General features: G+C 34.8%; 3 protein-coding genes across 3 annotated transcripts; 1 reads left to right on the plus strand and 2 right to left on the minus strand.

Annotated features, from left to right (window-relative positions):
- LOC109706888 (protein TRIGALACTOSYLDIACYLGLYCEROL 5, chloroplastic-like) lies at window positions 2,965-6,046 on the plus strand. The gene is made up of 4 exons (XM_020227910.1): window positions 2,965-3,126; window positions 3,240-3,284; window positions 5,277-5,309; window positions 5,742-6,046. Exons 1-4 carry the CDS (start codon window positions 3,087-3,089, stop codon window positions 5,918-5,920), a joined length of 297 nt encoding a protein of 98 aa, XP_020083499.1. The 5' UTR covers window positions 2,965-3,086; the 3' UTR covers window positions 5,921-6,046.
- LOC109706880 (zinc finger protein ZAT10-like) lies at window positions 6,131-6,909 on the minus strand. Its single transcript, XM_020227900.1, has 2 exons — window positions 6,854-6,909; window positions 6,131-6,720 (listed from the first exon to the last, which is right to left on the minus strand). Exons 1-2 carry the CDS (start codon window positions 6,882-6,884, stop codon window positions 6,329-6,331), a joined length of 423 nt encoding a protein of 140 aa, XP_020083489.1. The 5' UTR covers window positions 6,885-6,909; the 3' UTR covers window positions 6,131-6,328.
- On the minus strand, window positions 10,910-14,593 carry LOC109722785 (probable esterase D14L). Its single transcript, XM_020250925.1, has 2 exons — window positions 14,052-14,593; window positions 10,910-11,552 (listed from the first exon to the last, which is right to left on the minus strand). The coding sequence occupies exons 1-2, from the start codon at window positions 14,417-14,419 to the stop codon at window positions 11,108-11,110; spliced, it is 813 nt and encodes a 270-aa protein (XP_020106514.1). The 5' UTR covers window positions 14,420-14,593; the 3' UTR covers window positions 10,910-11,107.

Below are 21,108 nucleotides of genomic sequence, written 5' to 3' on the forward strand. Positions count from 1 at the left end.
TTTACAACATAAAATATTTAAAAATAAATATAAAAATTAATATTTTAGAAAAACTTTATGTAGGTAATTGAGGGAGAAGGGTCATTGGTGGTTGAATTAGTGAGTTAATCTTGGTTGAACCAGTGACTACAGCATAAAATCATAAATATTTAATTATTATTTATAATTTTATCATATGAAAACATATACATATATTATTATGCTAGTGTGGTACTTAATTATAAAATATTAAATTTTAAACTAAATTTGGTATGCATAATTTTTCAAGTTTCACTTTTTGTAATATAAATATGTGCTAATAGAAAATAAAATCAGTAAAGTTGATTTTATTTTACTGATTTTAAGTCATTAGATTATAATATGAATAAAATCCAACATATTTAATTACAATCGAACCAATTCACTAATTCGATGGCTAAACTATTGGTTCAAACTGTGCAATGTATTTAGTTTAGAAAGTTGAACACGGAAATTGTATAGACCTAGTTGATTCATATTTTCAGCTAAGTTAATTTCTAAATGAAATAAACGAAGCGGGTAGCGTGCTACCTATCTCTCTCTCAAAAAAAAAGAAAAAAAAAGAAGAAAGCAGTCTTCTCACTTCTGTATCACAGTCACGACACGCCAACTATATCCAACAAATTTAACACCTTATTTTGAAAAGAAAAAAATAACAAAAATAATATTTAATTAATTCAATAGGATGGCTAAAATCTTTTAAGAAAATTATAATTGTTGAATCTCGTCGTATATGACTGATATATTCTAGATTTTTTTTTTTTTTAAGAGATAGATGATATGCTCTACGCTTCGTTTATTTCATTTAAAAATAAACTTAGCTGGATATGTGAATCAACTAGAATTCGAACTTATAATTTTGAATGCATTAAGCCTTTTGTCACTTGAGCTAGGAACGGTCGATGCAGATCGTAGTGGTTAAAATGAAGAGTAGTGCTACAAGTACACCCCTGTTTGGGGTATACATCCTACAACTGCCAAACCAAACGGTTGAGAATAATGAGATTTTTTTATTAAAAAGTGTTGATAACTTTACTCCCTCTTTTTCTTTTTTTTTTATCTTTTCTTTCCCTATTTTCCTCCCGACTTTCTCTTCGCTCCCTCCTCTTTTTGTCCATCTTCACTTCCTCTCTCTTTCTTCGTCTTTCGTCGATTCTTCGACGAATTCGTGTCCTGTGGCCATCCGCCTGTTCTCTTATTCTATTTTCGGCTAGAGTTCTCAGTTCTCATCTGCTAATTTTTCTCTTTAATTTGTTCCCACTTGTGCATCCTTCTCGGTTGTCATTTTTAACTCTATCCTACGCCAGTCACGATAGCCGCGTCCCATATTAGATGAGATGTAAAGATTAGGATGAAGTTGTAAATTTGAGGTAGAAAATATAGAAATTAGTTAGGTGTTTTTTTTTTTTTTTTTTGAGAGAGATAGGTAGCACACTACCCGCTTCATTTATTTTATTTTAAAATAAACTTACCTAGAAATGTGAATCAAGTAGGATTCGAACTTGGGACGGTACTAACCACCAAGTCTTTTACCACTTGGTTTAGGGACGGTCCGTAATTAGTTGGGTGTAGTTAAGGATAGAATTAGTTAGGTGTAGTTGAGACTTGAGAAATTATAAAAATTTTTACCTTATTTTAGTCCTTGTATACATTTATCGATACGAGCTATATATATATATATATATATATATATATATATATATATATATATATATATATATATANAAAAAAAATAAAAAATTATTATTTCAAACATTCAAATTCTGATAGTTTGGAATCTAAAAAAAAGTTTGAGATTATTAGTTTTTAGTGACCATTTAATCTCAATCATTTCAATCATTTATTTTTTAGTTATAGAATGTACACCCGAGGAGTGTACTGATAACATTTTCCTAAAATGAAATGATATGTGTGTGCGTTGATAACTTGATATACGGATATGATCGATCGCCATAAAAGATGCTGGCCCGTTTCTGATATTGTCCCCACGTATCCAGATGACGATTTTGCCTTTTAATGAAAACGTGGAAATTTGATGCCACACGTTTTCGTTCCTCTCTCTCTCTCTCTCTCTCTCTCTCTCTCTCTTTCTTGCGACGTGACAGGTTGAAGAACAATTAATAGCTCCTATACTTAGATAAAGTATAACTCAATTTAGACCCATTATAAAGTCACAAATAATATCCAGTCACAATTCACAAAACTACTGACTGTTTCTAGAACAAACGAAAAAGAACTTGATGATTGGTATTCGAAACTTAAGTTTGAATCCTAGTTGATTCACATTTCCAGCTAAGTTTATTTCTAAATGAAATAAACGAAGCGGGTAGCATGCTATCTATCTCTCAAAAAAATTAAAAAATTCATAGAACTAATTTTAACATTCAGTCTTTTAAAATTTTAATTTTATTATTTATTTTTTATTTTAATATTTTCTTTGATTAATAATATTTTAATCTTAAATTAAGCTAATTATTTTTTGTAATAAATTTATAGTTAGAAAAATAAACAATATGCTGCAAATTAAAAAATTGACTCACTCACATTTTTCAAAGACGTCTCATACCGGTCGAAATCGCGACTCCAGATGCAGGCTGAGAGGATAGTGTTGAATTGGGATTTAAGGTGGGGGCGAGGGCGAGGGGGTTGGTGTGGAGACTGCGGCGGCTGGACGAGTGCTCGAGATGGTCGATAACAGGGGGGAGAGAAACAGTAAGTCGGGACAGAAAAGACTGAGAGATATAAGATCAATTTGATCAGCTTTCTAAAAATTCGGATTAAATATGTAAAATTCTAAAAAATGATTCATACTTACAAAATTGCAAAACCAGTAAAATTTTTATAGGAAAAGGCCGAGAGTTTAGGGAGCTAATACACTCTTAATTCGGTAATACGGTCGCTAATTGCAGGGGCGGAGCTTTTAGCTTTTTAGGCCCAATGGGCCGTATGGGCTCGAATAGGCCCATGATCTTCGTCCTCATCCCCTCCTCCTCCATCGTCCTCGAACCTCAAGGTCCTCAACCCACGAAACCCTAACTCTTTGTTTCTCACAACCGCGCCATTAATCGATGGTGCTCACGAGCTTCAATGGCGTTGGCGTTGGATTCGGTACGCCATTTCTTTTTTTTTTTTTTTTACCCCTCTTCAGATTTTTGTCCCCATCGTTTAGTTGTTCTCACTATACGTCTTTTGATTTCTCTGCTTTCGCTCGTTTCTCGCAGGTTTTGGGATTGGTTGTGGTTTTGGAGTTGGATGGGGCTTTGGAGGTTGGTTCGACTCTTTCTCACCCTTCTAAACCCTAAACCCTAAATCCGATGTAGGAATTAGTATAAATTGTATGGTGATATCGAGTGTTGGTGAAAATTTCCCGTTACAACAAGTGCTAGGACCATAGTTTCCGCTTAATTACAGCTTATTGCACCCTTTTTTAATTTTTGGTCACACTCTTCAATCCTTATTGGATTCAGGTTCTGCGACAATCACTGCACTTCATTATGGTGGAATTGGAAGCAAAATTAGCATGTCCTTAAGTTATAATCCCACTCGCAAAATACATGGTTTGAATGGGGGAAAAAATAGATAATCCGTATCTGCCTTTGTTCCTAAATTTTTCCGACTCAAATCAAGGTCTTTTCCATATCCTCCATCGAACAAAGGCTAAAAATAGATAATGTAGTTATTTAAGATAATTAGAGAGAATTTCAAAGTATTGTTAATTGAATTTGACATAAAGCTACCCCTGTTGACAAAGTGTAGGGATTGTTATAGAATCTGAAGTTCTATAGAGAGTTTGGCAAAAGGATAAGCACATTGTCGGCTGTGAAAATACGTCTCAAATTCAGCGTAGTAATGTGTAACTAAGCCTAAAGTTGTTATTCCATGCTAGAAAGAATACGCCTGCTTTATCCGCAGCTTGATTTGTTATTCCATCTTACGAACGGTTTTTGCATATTATACCTCTATTAGACATTAGCTGGTACTTGGTCCCTAACTAAGGCCGCTGCTTTCTACTCTAATTTTTCTTCTGAGACGACAAAGCTAGAGCAGAGAATTTTCTGGCTAAGTAGCAGTTCTTCTATGGAGTCTAATAAGCTCTTTTTTGTGAAAATAAAGGCAGACACTTCGAAGGAATGGGATATGTGGTTATAAATCATAGCATGTTGTCCAAGTTCTAGTCAATCAACAAAGTTTTGGTGGTTAATGCTCTTAAAAAAATTGTAAGCACAATAATCCTCTGTGTGAAGGTTAGACATGGATTTTTTACGGTGTTTAGTTTACTCTTATGAGGACCTATATTATATGGCCTTAGCTTCTTTAAGGGACCAGAATTTGCAGTCAGATCTTGCATAATATTTGCACTTGCATGAACTGATGTTAAACCTTTATAATTCCTATCTTTGGGATCGTGATGACTTCTCTAAGCCCATATTCTGTGATTTTATGTCAATTTCACGTCTCAATAACCAATCGAAACAAAACCTCTTCTGATAGTTGTTACCACCTTACCAATAGAAAGGAGGGGTTGCGAGATGAGCATTATGGGCATGGCTAGTTTTTGGGTCTATATTTCCTTCTTTGATGTAGAAGGTCATTGTAGCATACTGTTGTGCTGTACATATATGCAGATTGTCCTCCTTCCAGGTTCCATTGGCAACTCTTGTTGATATTCCTAAGAAGTTACATTTTTCTTCCCCCAGTTATGAACTGCTTTCATTGTGAACCCCTTTTTCATTAACCATCACTGAGTATTGCAGAGTCCTACAGATTATGCCCAGTATATGATATCTGAGGTGATGTTTATAACCAGAAGGCTTTTTGCCTTTAGGCTTCTATATTTCCCTACTCGTGGGAATTTAATTCTCTCTCTTTCCATTGTTTCTAAAATTTGGTCTAAATGAGGTATCGGAGGCACCGAGTAAAAACTTTGCTCTCAATATTTGCTTTACAAAGAAAAAGGCCCTGTATTTATATGCATCTCATTACAATTACTTGCTCTTTCTTATTGGAGCCTCATGCAAAGAATTGGCTAGAAAGTGTTCTACCACCGTTTGATCCTCTTGACAGCTGTAAAAATATATTTCTTATCCGGATTACTACTGTTTAACTGATCAAAGTGGTAGCATACTTTTGTCAGCGAGTTTATCAATAGTTCTTGTACTCTCTTATGTTAATTGTATAAAGCTCAACGCATAAGATGTTTTTTTCTTTTTTTAATAAAATCTTTTAGTTCATTTCTTACTGGTAATGTTTTGCTCCAGGGATGCCTCTGCAGACATTCGGTCTCGGCATAGGTATGGATTCTCCGTGCTTGTTTAAATTGGGTGATCAGGTTCCTCCGGCAAATACTGTTTAGTTTTCATAATAGTGGGATGGCTTAACAACTAAATTTCAACTATCACATCATCTCCACCATTTGATGTGCCAGCTTCTTCAGCTGTCACGCCATCTCAGGACTATGCGAATCAATTGCCATATGATTCCAAGAGATGAGTGGTGGTTGAATCAACTGCCACCGCACTTTCCTAATTCGAAAACTTAACGATGTTTGACGGAGACACCAGATCATAACCAAACTTGAAGTTTAGTGCAACAATTGCAACAAATTATTTTAGTTGATCTAAGTGAAACTTTGCGAGAAGTCCAGTAAAACCAATGCTGTAAATTATCAACTTGTTATTAATCTGCTACAGTATCTGAGATGCCTTAGTTGTATACATCTGAAGGTGGAGGCTGCGGAGTCGGACTCGGCCTTGGTTGGGGATTCGGTAGTGCTTACGGGTGTCAATACCGATCTTCCAAGGTCAGGTTTCAGGGCATGGAATTCAACAAGAAAGCCGTCGAAGATAACAAGATGTTACCAGTCTCCGAAAAGCTCGCCGGAGAACCTCAATCTTCTGGCTGACATTGCCCTATTTTTAAATGTTCTTGTGGATTTCGCTTAGCTTGATGTTGTCATACACTTGAAATGAATCAGCACATTTCTCCAAAGTGATAATAAAAGTAAATGCATAGAATATTATTATGATTATGATTTCCCAATATTTCATGAAGGTAAAATGCAAGCCACAGTATTAATATCATGCATTTTTCTGTATTTAAGTAGTACATAAAATGAACAAGAAAACACCCAGATGAAGGAACCACTGGAAATGTTGTCAAATGGGCCCTTACTTTTGTACTTCTTTTTCATACCCTGATGTACAAGAATTAAAATTCCAAACAAATAAAAGAATCATCACTCTCTCTAAACAAATAAAAGAAAAAAAAAATCAAGTAAAAAAGCTCTGTTTTTTTATTATAAAAAAGAAACTCAAGCAGAACTCGGCAACCGTGGCTTCTTAACAGCAAGAGGGCTCTGCACTTCCTCTTCGTCCTCCTTATTCATCCATCGTCTTGCACCAATCTCTGCCGCCGTCGGCGGCGGCAAATTGAGATCAAAATCCCTCATGCTCGAACCCGACGGTGCCACCGAGGACGACGACGTAGACGCCCCCTCCCAGTAGTGGCAGCGCTTGTGGCCGCCGAGCGCCTGCCCCGTCATAAAGCTCCGGCGGCAAACGGAGCACCGGTGGGGCCCAACCTGGCCCGAATCATCAGGCCCGGTGAGTCCCGACGAGGGTTTGCAGGCTTGGACCGGGCCCACGGGCCGGCGGTGGCTCGACTTGTGCCCGCCGAGTGCTTGGTACGACTCGAACGTCTTACCTGTTATTGAATATAAAATATTAAAACAACATTCCATAGCCATTCTCTCCATTTCAAGTTTCCTCGTCCACCAAAAATATTATTTTCTAACAGTTTAAAGTTTTCGGAAAGAAAACAAACTATTTTACGTTACCGCAAACGGAGCAGGCGTAGCGGAGCTTCATCGTCGGGGCCGACAAACAGCCGCTGCCGCCGCAGNCCGCCGCCGCCGAGCATGACGAGGCAGAGAGCGAGGTAGTCGTCTTTGCTGAGAGGGTTGGAGAGGGTGGTGGAGTCGAAGAGAGCTTTGATAACCATGGGAATTTGAATTGGTAAATTAGTATTCTTTGGATCAAACGTTACGTAGTAATAGAGAGAGAAAGAGAGAGAGAGGAGTTCGAGTTCAATGAGAGTTATATATATGTATATATAAGCTTGGGGAGGGGGGAAATGAAGTTCAAAAACAACATGCATGGTTGGTGGAAATAAAAGGTTGTGGTCAAACGTGCTGGCGCGGCGCAACAACGTGGAAGGCGGAAAGGGACGCATCCGATGATAAGATAAACGCACTTTTCACAAACGTAGAAATTAAAAACACATACACCGTGGTCCACGTGCATCTAAAACTATTAGACTATTTTAAAATTAAATTTGATTTTATAATCGTATTTTGTTTATTAGAGAAGAACTGAAAAATATTTTATTGAGTAATTAGAGGTATTGTGAGTTCAATCATAATAGATTCCACCTAGCAAACTCAACAAATTCTTTTTTTTTAAAAAAAAAGAGTAAAATATTTTTGTATTCATATAGATTCATATTTATATAAATAAAGCAAATCGAAATGTGTTTAGATAATGCTGTCTATGATTTGCAACTCATTCTTTTTTACTATATATATGTTGAAAAATATAGTTCATAGTATAAGAAAAAAAAATCATTAACATAAAATATGTCATAAAATATGTATGATTCTACTAGGTACATAAGATTTGTGCTGATATTATTTCTCTTAAATACTAGTAGTTTCGGATCAATGCATATATTACGTGTTGTTTGTTGGATCCCATCTTATAGCGAATAATTATATCAAACATATTTTATACTAATATTTTCAGATAACAATACTGAAGATCAAAAAGTATTGATTGGATAAAAGAGTACAGGAGAGAACTGGTCCACGGCTGACGTGGTGGACAAGGTCCAGGCATAATGTATATCTCACAATTGCAATTTAATAATAATTTAATTTAATTCGCCCTCGTGCTATTCCTTTGACGCAGCCCTCATGTTTTTTATTTTATTACCAATAATAAAGGAATCAGCAGCCCCTCGCAAAAAATGGCATATTTCGTAGGATGACTAAGTCACACTTTTTTTTATAACCTTACTTAAAATAAAAGAAAAAAAGAAAAAAAAAGAAAAGAAAAGAAATCCACACGTGGAATATATCTTCACTGAAAATTATCTTTACTAAGAACTCCTTTTGGTGTAGACTTTTGACTAGACTTATATTTCAGGCTTGGGGTGAAACATGATTTACTAAATTTGTTTGTTTAAGAGTTGACATTAGCCGTTGCATTTGGTATTAGAGACGAGTACTGGTTGAGTTATTATTGCTAGTCAGCCGAGTCATTATATTCAGTACCAGAGACCGCAGGAGCCACCTCTATAATTTTAAGTTGTCGATTAGAAATATAAAAAACTACACACCTTATTGATAATAGCTGAGCTTAAATATTTTGGACCCCTGATGGTTTAAACCCAACAAATTATTATTGCTAGTAGATTGTATCGTTACGTATTAGCAATTTATTGGATCTAAACTACAAGTCTAAAAATATTTGAATATAAGTTATTTGTATTAACGTGCTAAGCTCTTACGTATCAAATTACAATTTTTTTCTCTCAACCCATCTAAAATTATTCGGATGTCAAAGTACAAAATAAAGTCATGGTCATCATGGCGTTACATGTAATTTCAAATCTAGCTAGAGCAAAAAATATTTATAGTAAAAAAAACACATATACAGATATTCGAACTTTAATTTTTTAAGTAGCATTCCAAATAACAATCAACGAGCAGTAACCGTTGGCAAATAGTGTAATCCTAAGTCCTGATTTAAATAGTATTTTCAAGTTATTTAGAGTAATTTGGTTTGATCATAAATTCATAATATTTTTTTTTTGATTTTTTAATTTCATCCAACAAGTTAAAGAAACAAAGGAATTGTACGGACTCCATTTCATCACTCACGGCACTTTTGCGGACCTTGACAACTTATTCTCCATTTTCTTGAAGTTTTATTCATTCATTTATTTATTTTTTACAACCTTTGTGGACTAAACTTGCTTACGTAATTGAATATGCTACAAAATTAGACTACGAGGGGGAGAGAAACGAAACTTAGGGATTTAATTCTTATTTTTTTTTTAATAAAAACTTTCATCTTTTAGCTCAGTCAATATACATATATTTTTTCCGAGACCTCACTTTTTATAACTAAATTTAGTTGCGGTAATGAAGAAGGACCCAGCAGAAGCTGGTGTTGAAATTTTTTTTTTTGATATTTTATTACAATATTTTTTAATAACAATTCGAAAGTTTAATATTAGTTTTAGAAAAATTTCGAGAAAAAAATTAAATAATAAATATTATAAAGAAAAAAAATAGAAAAGGCTTATGAATCAAGACGTGCTCAGCACTGTCCCGCAAAAAATTAATAGCGAGAAGGCAGAAAAAACGAGGCAAAGATAGAATTTTTCTCTTAGGCATGCCCGAGTTCATCATGAACTCATGCAATATATATAACCAAGGCAAGGTATGCCCGGAATATTCATCTTGAACTCATGCAATATATATAACCAAGGTATGTCCGGGTTTATTTTGAACTCATGCAATATATATAGCCAAGACAAGAATTTTGTCTCAACGCGTTATGCAACCTCGTCCAATATATATAACCAAGGCACGGCTCTGCTCATACCGTGCATGTGTTTAAACGAAAGTATAACTCTCATATTTTTCCGAGCAACTAACTTGAGAATAAAAAAATATATAAATAATAACAGTACTTTTTTAGTTTTTAATTTGGAATTAAACCTCACATATGAAAATTTTAATTAGGCTCCCAGCCAAGACCCATTAAATATTGGGCTGCCCAAGAGGCTCATGAAGTTTTAAATCACTAAAAACCTAATAAAATCTAATTCTTTGACTTATTTAATGTGAATTTGGTTGGTTTCCAGTTCCACCCTTGTTATTTTTTTTCAAAATATTCTTTGTTAGTGTACTTCCTCATCACACAAAGGAAACAAATTTTTAAATTCTAGTGGATTAACTTGGACTCATTGGTTCAGGTTGAAGGTCATAGTATAGTGCAATCCTCTAATAAGAATTTTTTATTTATTTTTATCAGATTCGTCGGTCATCTAGGTCCCAAAAATATGAGGTACCATCCAAAGTTCTAGCGAAATAAAGTTCAGTGGTTTATTAAATCCTATTTGGATGTCAGAATAAGAGATACACTAATAACTTATTGCGTATGATATTTCTTTTATATAGTTGAAAGTTAAGAGTTTGATTTTTGTTCCTTGTAAAGTCACGGTCTCTATGATTTGATTAAATACTGTATTTCACCAACAAGGTGATTTATTGTATTTCAAAAAGACGGTCTAAAAGTCGAAAAAGATATCCATCCTAAACATCTGATAACATTCTTTATCTATCAAATAATACATACTTCTTAAATAAATCAAAAAAAAATATTTAAATAAGAAATTCATGTATTCAGACATGATCTTCGCAACATCCCTATTCTAATATGATTTAGATTCTGTTTGCATGCATGACAGTGTTGTTTACTATATTTTTTTCACTAAACTAACTTGTAATATTTGGTGTATGAGAAATGTGACCAAATATTTAGTATCAGGTATCATGTTACTGTGTTTTAAGGTTATAGATCAAATCCAACAGAAGATAGACCTGGTTTATACAATTTGTACTTAATACAACTATAAGATAGGTTAGAGATTGATTTCTCACCCCTAGCCTAAAACAATTTGAAAACTCTTAGAACAAGTTTTTTTAAAAAAAAATGAAAAGGAAAACTCTTAGAACAATAAGATTTTGAAGTTAATTTTGCTGCTATTTGACCATCCCCAAGCATGTGCATGCAATAGTAAAGAAGAATGGCAATACAAAATGAAACCCACAAACAGAAGAATCCAACAAGAAGATTATGCAGTAAGCAAGTACCAGCATGCTACCCCAAATTCAGATTTACATCATTTTTTGGAACATTATTACAGCATCTTAGCAATAGTCTCGAATCAGAAGGCTTTAACAAAGTCCACAAATGCAAGAACTAACTAGTATTATACAACATGAGAAGAATTGCTCACCTCAGATGGCGATATCGTACCGAATGTGCCTAAGAAGGACGGGGATGACGATGTCCGGCGAGCTAAGCTGCGGGAGGTGACCCTCAGAGCTCATAACCTCGACGATCGAGTCGCCCCCTAAGTTCTTGTGCAAGTATTCAGAGACCAGCACCGGCACGGCAAGGTCTTTGCTGCTCTGGAGGATGTGGCACGGGGTGGTGATCAGGCAGAGGAGGTGGCGGACGTCGCTCCCGAAGATGGTCTGAAGCACGCTCAGGGCGATGTCGGGCCGGATGTTGAAGAGGGTTCGGCTGAACTCCTGGACCGCCACTGATTCCATGTCCCCACCCACCGCCAGGGGGGCCCATCCCGAGGCCCAGGCCTTGTAGTTCGACCGCATCGCATCAAACAGCTGTTCAAGTTCGTCCTGCTCGAAGCCTCCAAAGTATTCCGCATCGTTCACATACCTGTTTCACATAATAAAAAGAAAGCTGATTCTATTATAATGGTTCTAACAGAGAGATTTCGTGTCACACATGGGAAAGAGAAAGCAGTTCATGCTATCAAGCCAAAATGCTCATCTACCGATTATGTGATGCTCGCGCATCTATGCAGTGCGGTGAAGCAACAGCATCTACAGATGCATACTCTCTACAAGTCTATGCACCACTTTTTTTAAAAAAAAATTAAGTAAAAATTATTTCAATAGCTTAACGTTTACAGTAAACTGAAAATCAATTTTCATGCAGCCCAAGTACTATAATCCTCGATGGATTTTGTGACTCTCAATTATACGATGCAATAAGAACATCAAAGTCCAGCACAACATTGAGCTATTATGGACGATCTTAAAAGCAATTTTGTTAGAAAAGCAATCCCAGTTAAGTGGAACAAAAGTTGTCATTCAGCATCCCCTCAAATAACATTACGTACAATTAAGAAAATATTAGAATTTATAACTTAAGATTTTCAAAGACAAAATTACAGACAATTAAGAATCATGAACTGACCACAAAAATTATCAATAATGAATAATCCGAACTCATTGAAAATAATAATAATTATGTTATGTTAAAAAGATTAAATAGAATACGCAAAAGAAAGGCTAGAATCAAATGTACGATATATAGTATTTCGCAACATTCTGATTCTATACAATCCTGCGCAAAATCTATGATCCTAATCACTTGGAAAATGAGGGTCCTAGGATAATGTAACGCTATGATACAAAATTGCAATTTGAACACCAATGATAACACAAGGGGTGTGAAAGAGCCCTAGAATCTGAGATCATCTCAACTCACAGTTGGTAGAATCTGAGCTTGCATCAAGCTCGATGTGAGATAGGAAAGGTTGAGCTCGCGCTTGGGTTGCTGGCCTGATTATGGGTGGAAGGAAGAGAACAGCCTAAGTAGCTAGGCTTGGCTGAAGCTCATATATTGGACACTAAAAAGTTATTCTAAGTGCTGCAGACTAACAGGTTTGAACCTGTGGCCTACATGAAGTAAAGATGAAGTGCCAACCACAAGACGAACATTCCGTCGGATCGTTGGCACTAACCATTAATCCCAAAAGCTCAAACTATTAGAAATACGCAACCAATTTACTTAAAGCGTACAGATACAGCGCCCATAGGTCTTGATTGTGACTCGGCCCAACCAACCTCACACCACTTCGAACATGACTCGGCCTACACCACATCGAACATGACTCAGCCCAACATGACCTCCCGCCACAGAGCAAGATGCTGGCCCATTTAAGCCAACACATTCAACTTCTGTCTAGTCCCGTACTATTTTGTAACTAGAAAGATCTATATACATATAATTGAGCTTTTTTTAGCAAAGCTCCAGCAAGCTGAGCTCACCTGGAGCTCGGCTAGTTTAACAAATTCAAAAACTAGACTAGAGCTCAGCTCATTTAAAAAGATGACCAAACTCAAATAGAAAAGCGAGCCACTCTTGAGGGTCTTGCAAGCTGCAGGTTTTTTCCGACTATCTTAGATATCACAGATGCCACGAATAGCAAGCTACTGAGATAGTCTACTTGTCCTTAACATATGCTCTTCCCACTTCGAGGGGGATAGAATGCCCCAGTTCCTTCTGTTCAAAAGGAAGGATCTATTCTCTAAATCGAACAGTATTTTCCTCTAAAACAGAGATTTCATTGACATCAATTCTCAACATATAATAGAAAAGGGGCGGAGAGATGAGAGTCTTGTTCACAGCTTAAATCGTCAAAAGAGTCCAAACTCCAATATGATTATTTTTACATCTGGATCTCAATCGTAAGGTTGTACAATGTTCAGATCCTACAAACGGAAATCAATTTAAATCTTTCTTAGAGTTGCATAACAGTGAAACCATGGTGAACTCAAAATTGTAATAATCATAAGATCTGCTCTGATTTTTCTGATCTTACGGAGGAATCGCCATCCCAGCTTTCAAGATGTCTGTAACTAACATCTTTGCTCCTCCACATAAGTTCAATGTGCATCATCACCTATGACGGTTTAATGGAAATTTTTGACAAAATTGGAGAAATGAAACTATTCAACACTCCTTAAAAGTTTTATTTAACTGTCCAATGCTGCTGCTGCCACTTAGCGTACTCACTATTCGGACAGATCGAAAACAAACAAGTAGAGATAACATTATTCGCACAAGCTTATTCGTACTGAATCCATCCTACACCATTTCATACGACAATTTTGTCTACTACGCCCATCCCTTAAGCTGAACAGCAATTCAACAGTAACCTACTTCATTGCTCACAAAGGAGGGGTTAAAAAAAAAAATCACGATCACAATCTAAATTCTTCTTAAGAAAAAACATAATCCCACTGCATCCTAAGTTAGCACAATTTAAGAAGATCGTCTTCGATATCAACACGTCGGAAGAGAAAATAAACAACACGATCTAAGCAAATTGAGCTGAAATTTTTCAGCAGCTTAGATAGCGCGAACCTGGGGGAACCGGAGAGGAAGACGAGCTTGGAGAAGAGGTCGGGGCGGGAGATGGAGGCGAGGGCGCCGATCATGGCGGAGACGGAGTGGCCGACGTAGATGCAGGAGCTGATCCGGAGCTCCTCGATGATGGCGAGGAGGTCGAGGGCGTATCCCTCGAGCGTGGTGTAGCGGTCGAAGTCGAAGTAGTCGGGGTTCGTCGTCCCCGCCCCCATGGTGTCGAAGAGCACCACGCGGTACTCCCCCACCAGGTGCGGCACCACGTGCCTCCACACCGACTGATCCGTCCCGAACCCGTGCGCGAGCACGATCGTCCTCTCCCCCTCCCCCACCACCCTAACGTTGTGCGCCTCCTCCACGATCCCCATCCCCTCCGCCGCCGCCGCCGCGCGTGCCCTAGATGGTGGTGGAAGGGGAGGAGGAGCACGGAGAAGAAGAAGAAGAAGAAGAAGAGGAGGAGGAGATCGTCGTCTCCGTCGACGATTAGAAGCGTCGCCTCTGATTTTAATGTTTTTTGCTTTTTTTTAAAAAAAAAAATTATTTACTTGGTTTTGATTTTTTTTGGGGGGGAGGGGGGTGGAGGTAACTTCACCGCTTCGGTAAAGTGTACACACTGTGGAGTCAGTGTCACGTGACTCCGTGACTCACGTGGCTCTTGTAGTCTTGTTGACGGGATATGCGGTGGAAATTAATCCGTGGACCCGGTCTCCGTAGACCAGTCGGGGAATGGGACGGTCATGGACCCGTGGTCCATTGCTTCATGCTACTTTCAGTTTATTTTAATTTTATTTTATTTGATTATCTGTCCTTCACAAATTTTAATTTATTTAATTTTAGTCAATTAAAAACTTTTTAATTTTATATAATTTATATATTTATAAATATATAAAAATAAGTAATTAATTTAAATTTTATTTATACCGAAAGAATTATCGAAGAGCTTAAATTTTATAAATTAAAAATTTAGATACTAAAAATAAAATTTAAAATATTAAATAATCGAATTAAAGTAATTTATAGTTTATATAAATTTTATACTTGTTTTTTTTTTCCTCCTCCTCCCCTTCGATCTGAGTATCTTACCATTTGAATATAAATACTTTGGCAAAATAATTTTTAAAGATGCAAGTTGGCATGTGGTTGGATTGCATGGCTACTCAATTAAATTAACTTATTGACCGGACCTACACAATACTTTGTAGCGAAATGTTGTATTATTAATTTATTATTGTGGGAACTTAGCTGATTCTGATATCACAATATTTAAATAATTAATCTAATAACATATAATTTATTTCATATAGAGCTAACATGAACTTAGGTGCTACAATATTTTTTCACCATGCAGTATATCCCCAAAAACACACACACATGTGCACGTGTGCACACGTGTAGGGGTGGAAACGAGCCGAGCTCGAGCGAGCTTACCTCAACTCAAGCTTGACTTGAAATTAATTTTGAGCCTAAAGTTAGGCTCAAGCTCGGCTTGAAATTAATTCGAGTCGAGCTCGAGCGAACCTAAATTCGAGTCGAGCGAGCTCGAGCCCTAAACGAGCCGTTTGAAATTCTTAATATCATGCAATATACAATTTAATTTTTATAAAATATTATCTAAAATTCGATGCAATATCTAATAGTCCAATATACAAAATGAATGCATGAAATACGATATTACAATATTAAAAAAATTAGGAAAAGCGACTCTGTGAGCGAGTGAAAAAGAGAGAGAGAGAACAATTAGAGTAAAATTTTGCTGGTTTAGTTTTGTCCGCCCGAGAATCTAAATTCTATATACATATAATTAAAATACATAATATATATTATTCTATATAATTAAAATATATATTACATATAATTATATATAGAAAGAGTTTAGTTACTAACTTACTATACTGTTATTAGTATAGACCCCTTTATGCTCATAAGGTTTCGATCGTTAGATCTATACTTTTGATCATTTCCATCCATAAATCATACTATTCAACTAACCACCCATTCAATCCTAGGGAACCACTATCATCCTAATTGCACATCCAACGGTCGAAAATTTATGAGTATAAAGGGATCTATACTCATAAGAGTATAGTAGCCCTGGCCTATATATATAGAATTAGGCTACTATACTATTAATAGTATCAACTGTTTGCTATTAGGTTTCGGCTTTTGAATGAAGGGATGTGCAGTCAAGAGGATAGTAGCCCCCTAGGGTTGAGGAGGTGGCAAGTTGAATAACATAATCTAACGGATGAAAATAGCCAAAAGGATAGATCTAACGGCAAAAAACTCGATAGCACCAAACACTTGGTACTATCGATAGTATAGTAGTCGGACTCTCTATATATAGGTAGATCTAACGGCAGAAAACTATATAGCACAAAATGATTGGTACTATAGATAGTATAATAGCCGGACTATATAGAGAGAGAGAGATAGAGTCCGGCTAGCATATTATCGATAGTACCAAATGCTTAGTGCTTTCGAATTTTATGCTTTTAGATCTACACCTTTGACCATTTCTACCCGATCCTAGAGGATTATTATCATTCTAACCGCACATCCCTTCATTCAATGGCCGAAAACCTAATAGCAAGTGATTGGTACTATATATATATATATATATATATATATATATATATATATATATATATATATCTTATATTTCGAGCTTTTCGAGCCTAATTCGGAGCGAGCCTGGGCTAATACTCAAGCTCGGCTTGAAATTATTTCAAAGCTAAATTGGGGCTCAGCTTGGCTTGAAGTTTAATCGAGCCGAGCTTCGGAGCGAACAAATAATTGAGCTGAACGCAGATCGAACACGAGCGACTCGCTCATTTGCCAGCCTACACACGTGCACACATTAAAGGTGGCGAATTCAGCTTGATGTTTCACGGAATGAGCTCGTGTTCACACACACGCAGGACTATGGGTGGTAATCTTGCTCGTTGTTCGCAAGCCAGTTTGTGTCAGTTCGAAATGAGCTCGATCTTACACACGCACACAAAAGATTTCATAGATTAGGAGTGGTAATCCAGCTTGTTTGTTCGCGAAGCGCAGCTCATGTTCGGCTCGAAATGAGCTCGAGAGTCTAATCACTTTTTTAGTAAAGAGTCAAACAAGAGCTGAGATTTTTCAGCTCATTTAATAAACTGAAACAAAAGCTGGGGATCAGTTCACTCATGTTCAATATAAATAACAGCTCAGGAATACAGAGGTATTTGTATGTTTAATATAAATTAATAATATATAATATAGGTATATATATATATATATATATATTATATATATATATATATTATTTGAATTATAGCTCAACTAAAATAAAGTTCAACTGAATTATGAAAATGTCCATTTATATATAAAATTTTAACTATTAGATCAAATTCTAATAAATAAAATCCCATAAATTTATTTTTTATATGTAATTTTTTTAGTTCTTTTAACTTGCTATTTGTAAGTTAACTCGTATTCTGCTCGTTTATGAAATGAGTCAAACACGAGCAAACCTCATCTGGATGGTTTTCCATTCGTCGACACCCCTACCATAGACGGGGCATGGAAACTAGAGCTTTGCAACTTCGAACACTGCAAGACATTATGGGCTTGTTTGGTTTATCTATTTTGGATATGGAATGAGAATCAGTTTGATCAAATCCGATTAATTTTGTTTGGTTCGCAGGAATCGGTTTGAGATTCCTATTCTGGACTGGAATGGGAATGGCCCATCAGCCTTCAACTTGATTCCGGTCTCCTAACCCGGATTGAGACTTCATTCCCGAAGACCACTAGTTCCCGAAGCTCATGAGACCATCTCATCCTTCTCTCTCTGTATACGATCTCTCAGCCCTCTCTCATCAAAAAAAAAAAAAAAAAAAACCTATCCTATAATTTTTTATAATTTTTTTCTTACATAAAAATTTTTAAAAATAAATTTGATATTTTTTTTTTGGAAAACTTATTAGAGAATAGTATTATATTTTTCATAAATTTTAAATAATATAAAATTATATTTGAGAGTTAAATTAGTATTATGGTATACTATAATTTTTTAGTTTATATGAATCAAATAATGAAATGAGAATAACTCATTCCAATTTCCAATCCACGAATGAACGAAACGTCTTGGGCGAGTGGGCCAATCCAATTACCATTCCAATTCATTCACATTCTATTATCCATTTCAATTCCACCATTGAACCAAACAAGCCTATCATATGGACCAGATTCGTCACATCATACGCCAACAGGAATGTCAACGGATTGGATTCGGGATCAATTTTTAAAAATTCAAATTCGAACCTAATAGCCAAATCTGAGTGCAAATCAGAATCCGATGAATTTTAAAAATTCACATCTAATCAGAACAGGAATTCAAAACAATCACTCCTCCTTATCATATTTTAAAATAGATTATATTAAAATAAAAAATTTTAAAATATAAATTAAAATATATTATGGAGCATTTATATATATTATATAATAATATAAAAACTATTCCAATTTGGGTCAGATTCGACTTTAATAGGTTACAGATTAAAATCAATATCCGAATTCCAATCCATCAGATTTTCGTTTTTATACAAATATTCAAATATTTAGTTGTATCTATCGACATCCCTATCCACCAACTGCACCGATAAAAATATTTTAAAATATATATATTTATTAATTTATATTCTTTCTCTTAGTATCTAAATAGAATTTCTCTAGCCAATAATAATGTTGCTTATGCTTAAAAAAATCAATAATTTGATCAGTTTGTATTTTACTCACATATAATTTAGCTAGTCTACTTAATTGGGCTATAACTAGAAAAGAAAATTGCATTTTTTAAGTTCGTGAAAGCACTTTTTAAGTTCACGGAAAATGTTATATTATTAAATGTGTCTCGTATTCTCAGACGGAAAGATTTTCAAAATTTGTTATATTTTAGCCTATATCCCATTTGGTTGAGTCGAGATTATTCCTAATTTTATTGAATTTTAATTTTATTAGTTTATTTCTAATTTGTTTGGAGTTTTAGTTAAATCAGAATTATTATTCCCAATCTTAGAGTGAAATTAATTCTTTGTATTTGGGGGATTAAGTTTTACGTAAAAGACGAGATCTTTTACACTTTGCTCTTAGAATAAATTTTTTTGCTTCACAATTGTCTAGGAATATAAACGTGACTAAGTCACATAAATTATCTAAATATTTAATATATTAATTTTTTTTCTCTACTTTTGACGTAACGTATACCTACAACATTTAATACGATATTTAATGGCTATATCATTCAATTGGTCCAAGGGACAATTCTCGACACATCATGAATTTCAATCGATCGTTCATGAACAAACACACGGTTGGATGCAGTTCGTTCTCGCTTAATATTTTAATCAATTAAATTAATTTTTTTTTAAAAATAATATTTTCAAGTAAGTTTTGTTAATTTATTAAACGTTACAACCTCTGTAGCATGTGAAATTTATAAATTACTAACAGAGTTGACTCAGAATCATTATTGATGATCAGTGGCAGAGAAATTATTGCTTTAGATCTTGTATTAATGATAAATAATTTTTTTATAAAAAAATTAATCAGGAATGTGATCTAGAGAATAAAAAGAATCCATAAATATAAAATCAGAGCATCCTCAAAAGATTAACTATAAAAAGAGAAACATTATTTGATTCGTAAAATCAAGCGGCTAAAACTCACAATTTTTAAAATCTCAGTATATGGTGTCGAACATAAATATATATTATAAACAAACGTTAATTGTTTAGTAGCTCAAGTTATTTGGAAAATAACGATTGTTCAAATAATATTTAAGTAGGGCTGTTGTGCTCTCAGGAGCACGGAGGCCTCTGTGCTTCTGAGCCGTTTTCGATGATGGAATTTTCGAATCGACGATCGGCTCCGTTAGACTTGATCTAGGGTGTTTGAAGTTTCTAGAAAATAATTTTTGCGATTTTTTGATATCATTTACCTAGTGATCGAAAGGATTCAAAATCAATAATTTTTAAGGGTTGATATCTGCCGTTTTCAAGTTTAACGGTGTAGAAGTATTCAAATCAGATGAAATTTTGAGACAAAATTCTTTATACTATCCAAAACAAGATCAATATTTCTGATCGAAAATTTTAGTGCTATATCACCACTTTTTATAGGATTTTTATTTTCAGCCGTTAAAAATTATTGATTTTGAATCCTTTCGATTGCTAGGTAAATGATATCGAAAAATCGCAAAAATTATTTTCTAGAAACTTTAAATACGCTAGATCAAGTCTAACGGAGCCGATCGTCGATTCGAAAATTNAGTATATGGTGTCGAACATAAATATATATTATAAACAGCGTTAATTGTTTAGTAGCTCAAGTTATTTGGAAAATAACGATTGTTCAAATAATATTTAACATGAGTGAGTTAGAGATAGCATTAAATATAAATAAATATTAAAATTATTATTTTCTAGTATATTTAATTATTGGAAAATAACAGTTTCTCCATATAATTTTTTGTATGGCACACGTATATCGCATAGGCATTTGTTTTATCATTTGTGTTGTAAAAAATAATTAGTTGATTAGAGAGCTCTTCTCCTCTGTCATTTTGTGGGTCAAATTATTAAAATGCAATACATATAATTTTGTAATTAAGGTGCTTTTTATTTTCCTAATCATGTAAATAGTTGTGGTGACGCGATTGGTCTGGTCAAGTCAACTAAGTTATTTTAAATGCTCTGTGTTCGAATCTGGGGTTTTAAATTACAAATTCTTAATTATATCCTCACATAATTTTTTTGGATTAATGTTGAAATCAGATGCAAAACTTTTATTTACAATAATGATTTGTCACACCACATTAGTTTTTATAAATTGAACAACTCCTTAAGTTACAACTTATATGATAATATCTAAACTTAATAAAAGAGTTTTTTTTTTTTTTTTCTTAATAGAACTAGTAAACTTGTCTATTTATTCGTCTAACTTTCAGTGATCAATCTATACATTCAACCTATTTAATACAGTGATAAGTGTAGAGTTTAAATTAAAACAAAATTTTATACAGGTT

Source organism: Ananas comosus, linkage group 1 (genome assembly GCF_001540865.1).
Source record: "Ananas comosus cultivar F153 linkage group 1, ASM154086v1, whole genome shotgun sequence".
In the NCBI taxonomy this organism is placed as follows: domain Eukaryota; kingdom Viridiplantae; phylum Streptophyta; class Magnoliopsida; order Poales; family Bromeliaceae; genus Ananas; species Ananas comosus.

Bases quoted from the DNA above. Each gene is read 5' to 3' on its own strand.
- LOC109706888 (XM_020227910.1), top strand. From the start codon at position 3,087: ATGGTGCTCACGAGCTTCAATGGCGTTGGCGTTGGATTCG. The intron at 3,127-3,239 runs GTACGCCATTTC...CGTTTCTCGCAG, and splicing joins TGGCGTTGGCGTTGGATTCG to GTTTTGGGATTGGTTGTGGT. The intron at 3,285-5,276 runs GTTGGTTCGACT...GTTTTGCTCCAG, and splicing joins AGTTGGATGGGGCTTTGGAG to GGATGCCTCTGCAGACATTC.
- LOC109706880 (XM_020227900.1), bottom strand. From the start codon at position 6,884: ATGAAGCTCCGCTACGCCTGCTCCGTTTGCG. The intron at 6,721-6,853 runs GTAACGTAAAAT...ATTCAATAACAG, and splicing joins CTACGCCTGCTCCGTTTGCG to GTAAGACGTTCGAGTCGTAC.
- LOC109722785 (XM_020250925.1), bottom strand. From the start codon at position 14,419: ATGGGGATCGTGGAGGAGGCGCACAACGTTAGGGTGGTGGGGGAGGGG. The intron at 11,553-14,051 runs GTTCGCGCTATC...TATGTGAAACAG, and splicing joins TTCCTCTCCGGTTCCCCCAG to GTATGTGAACGATGCGGAAT.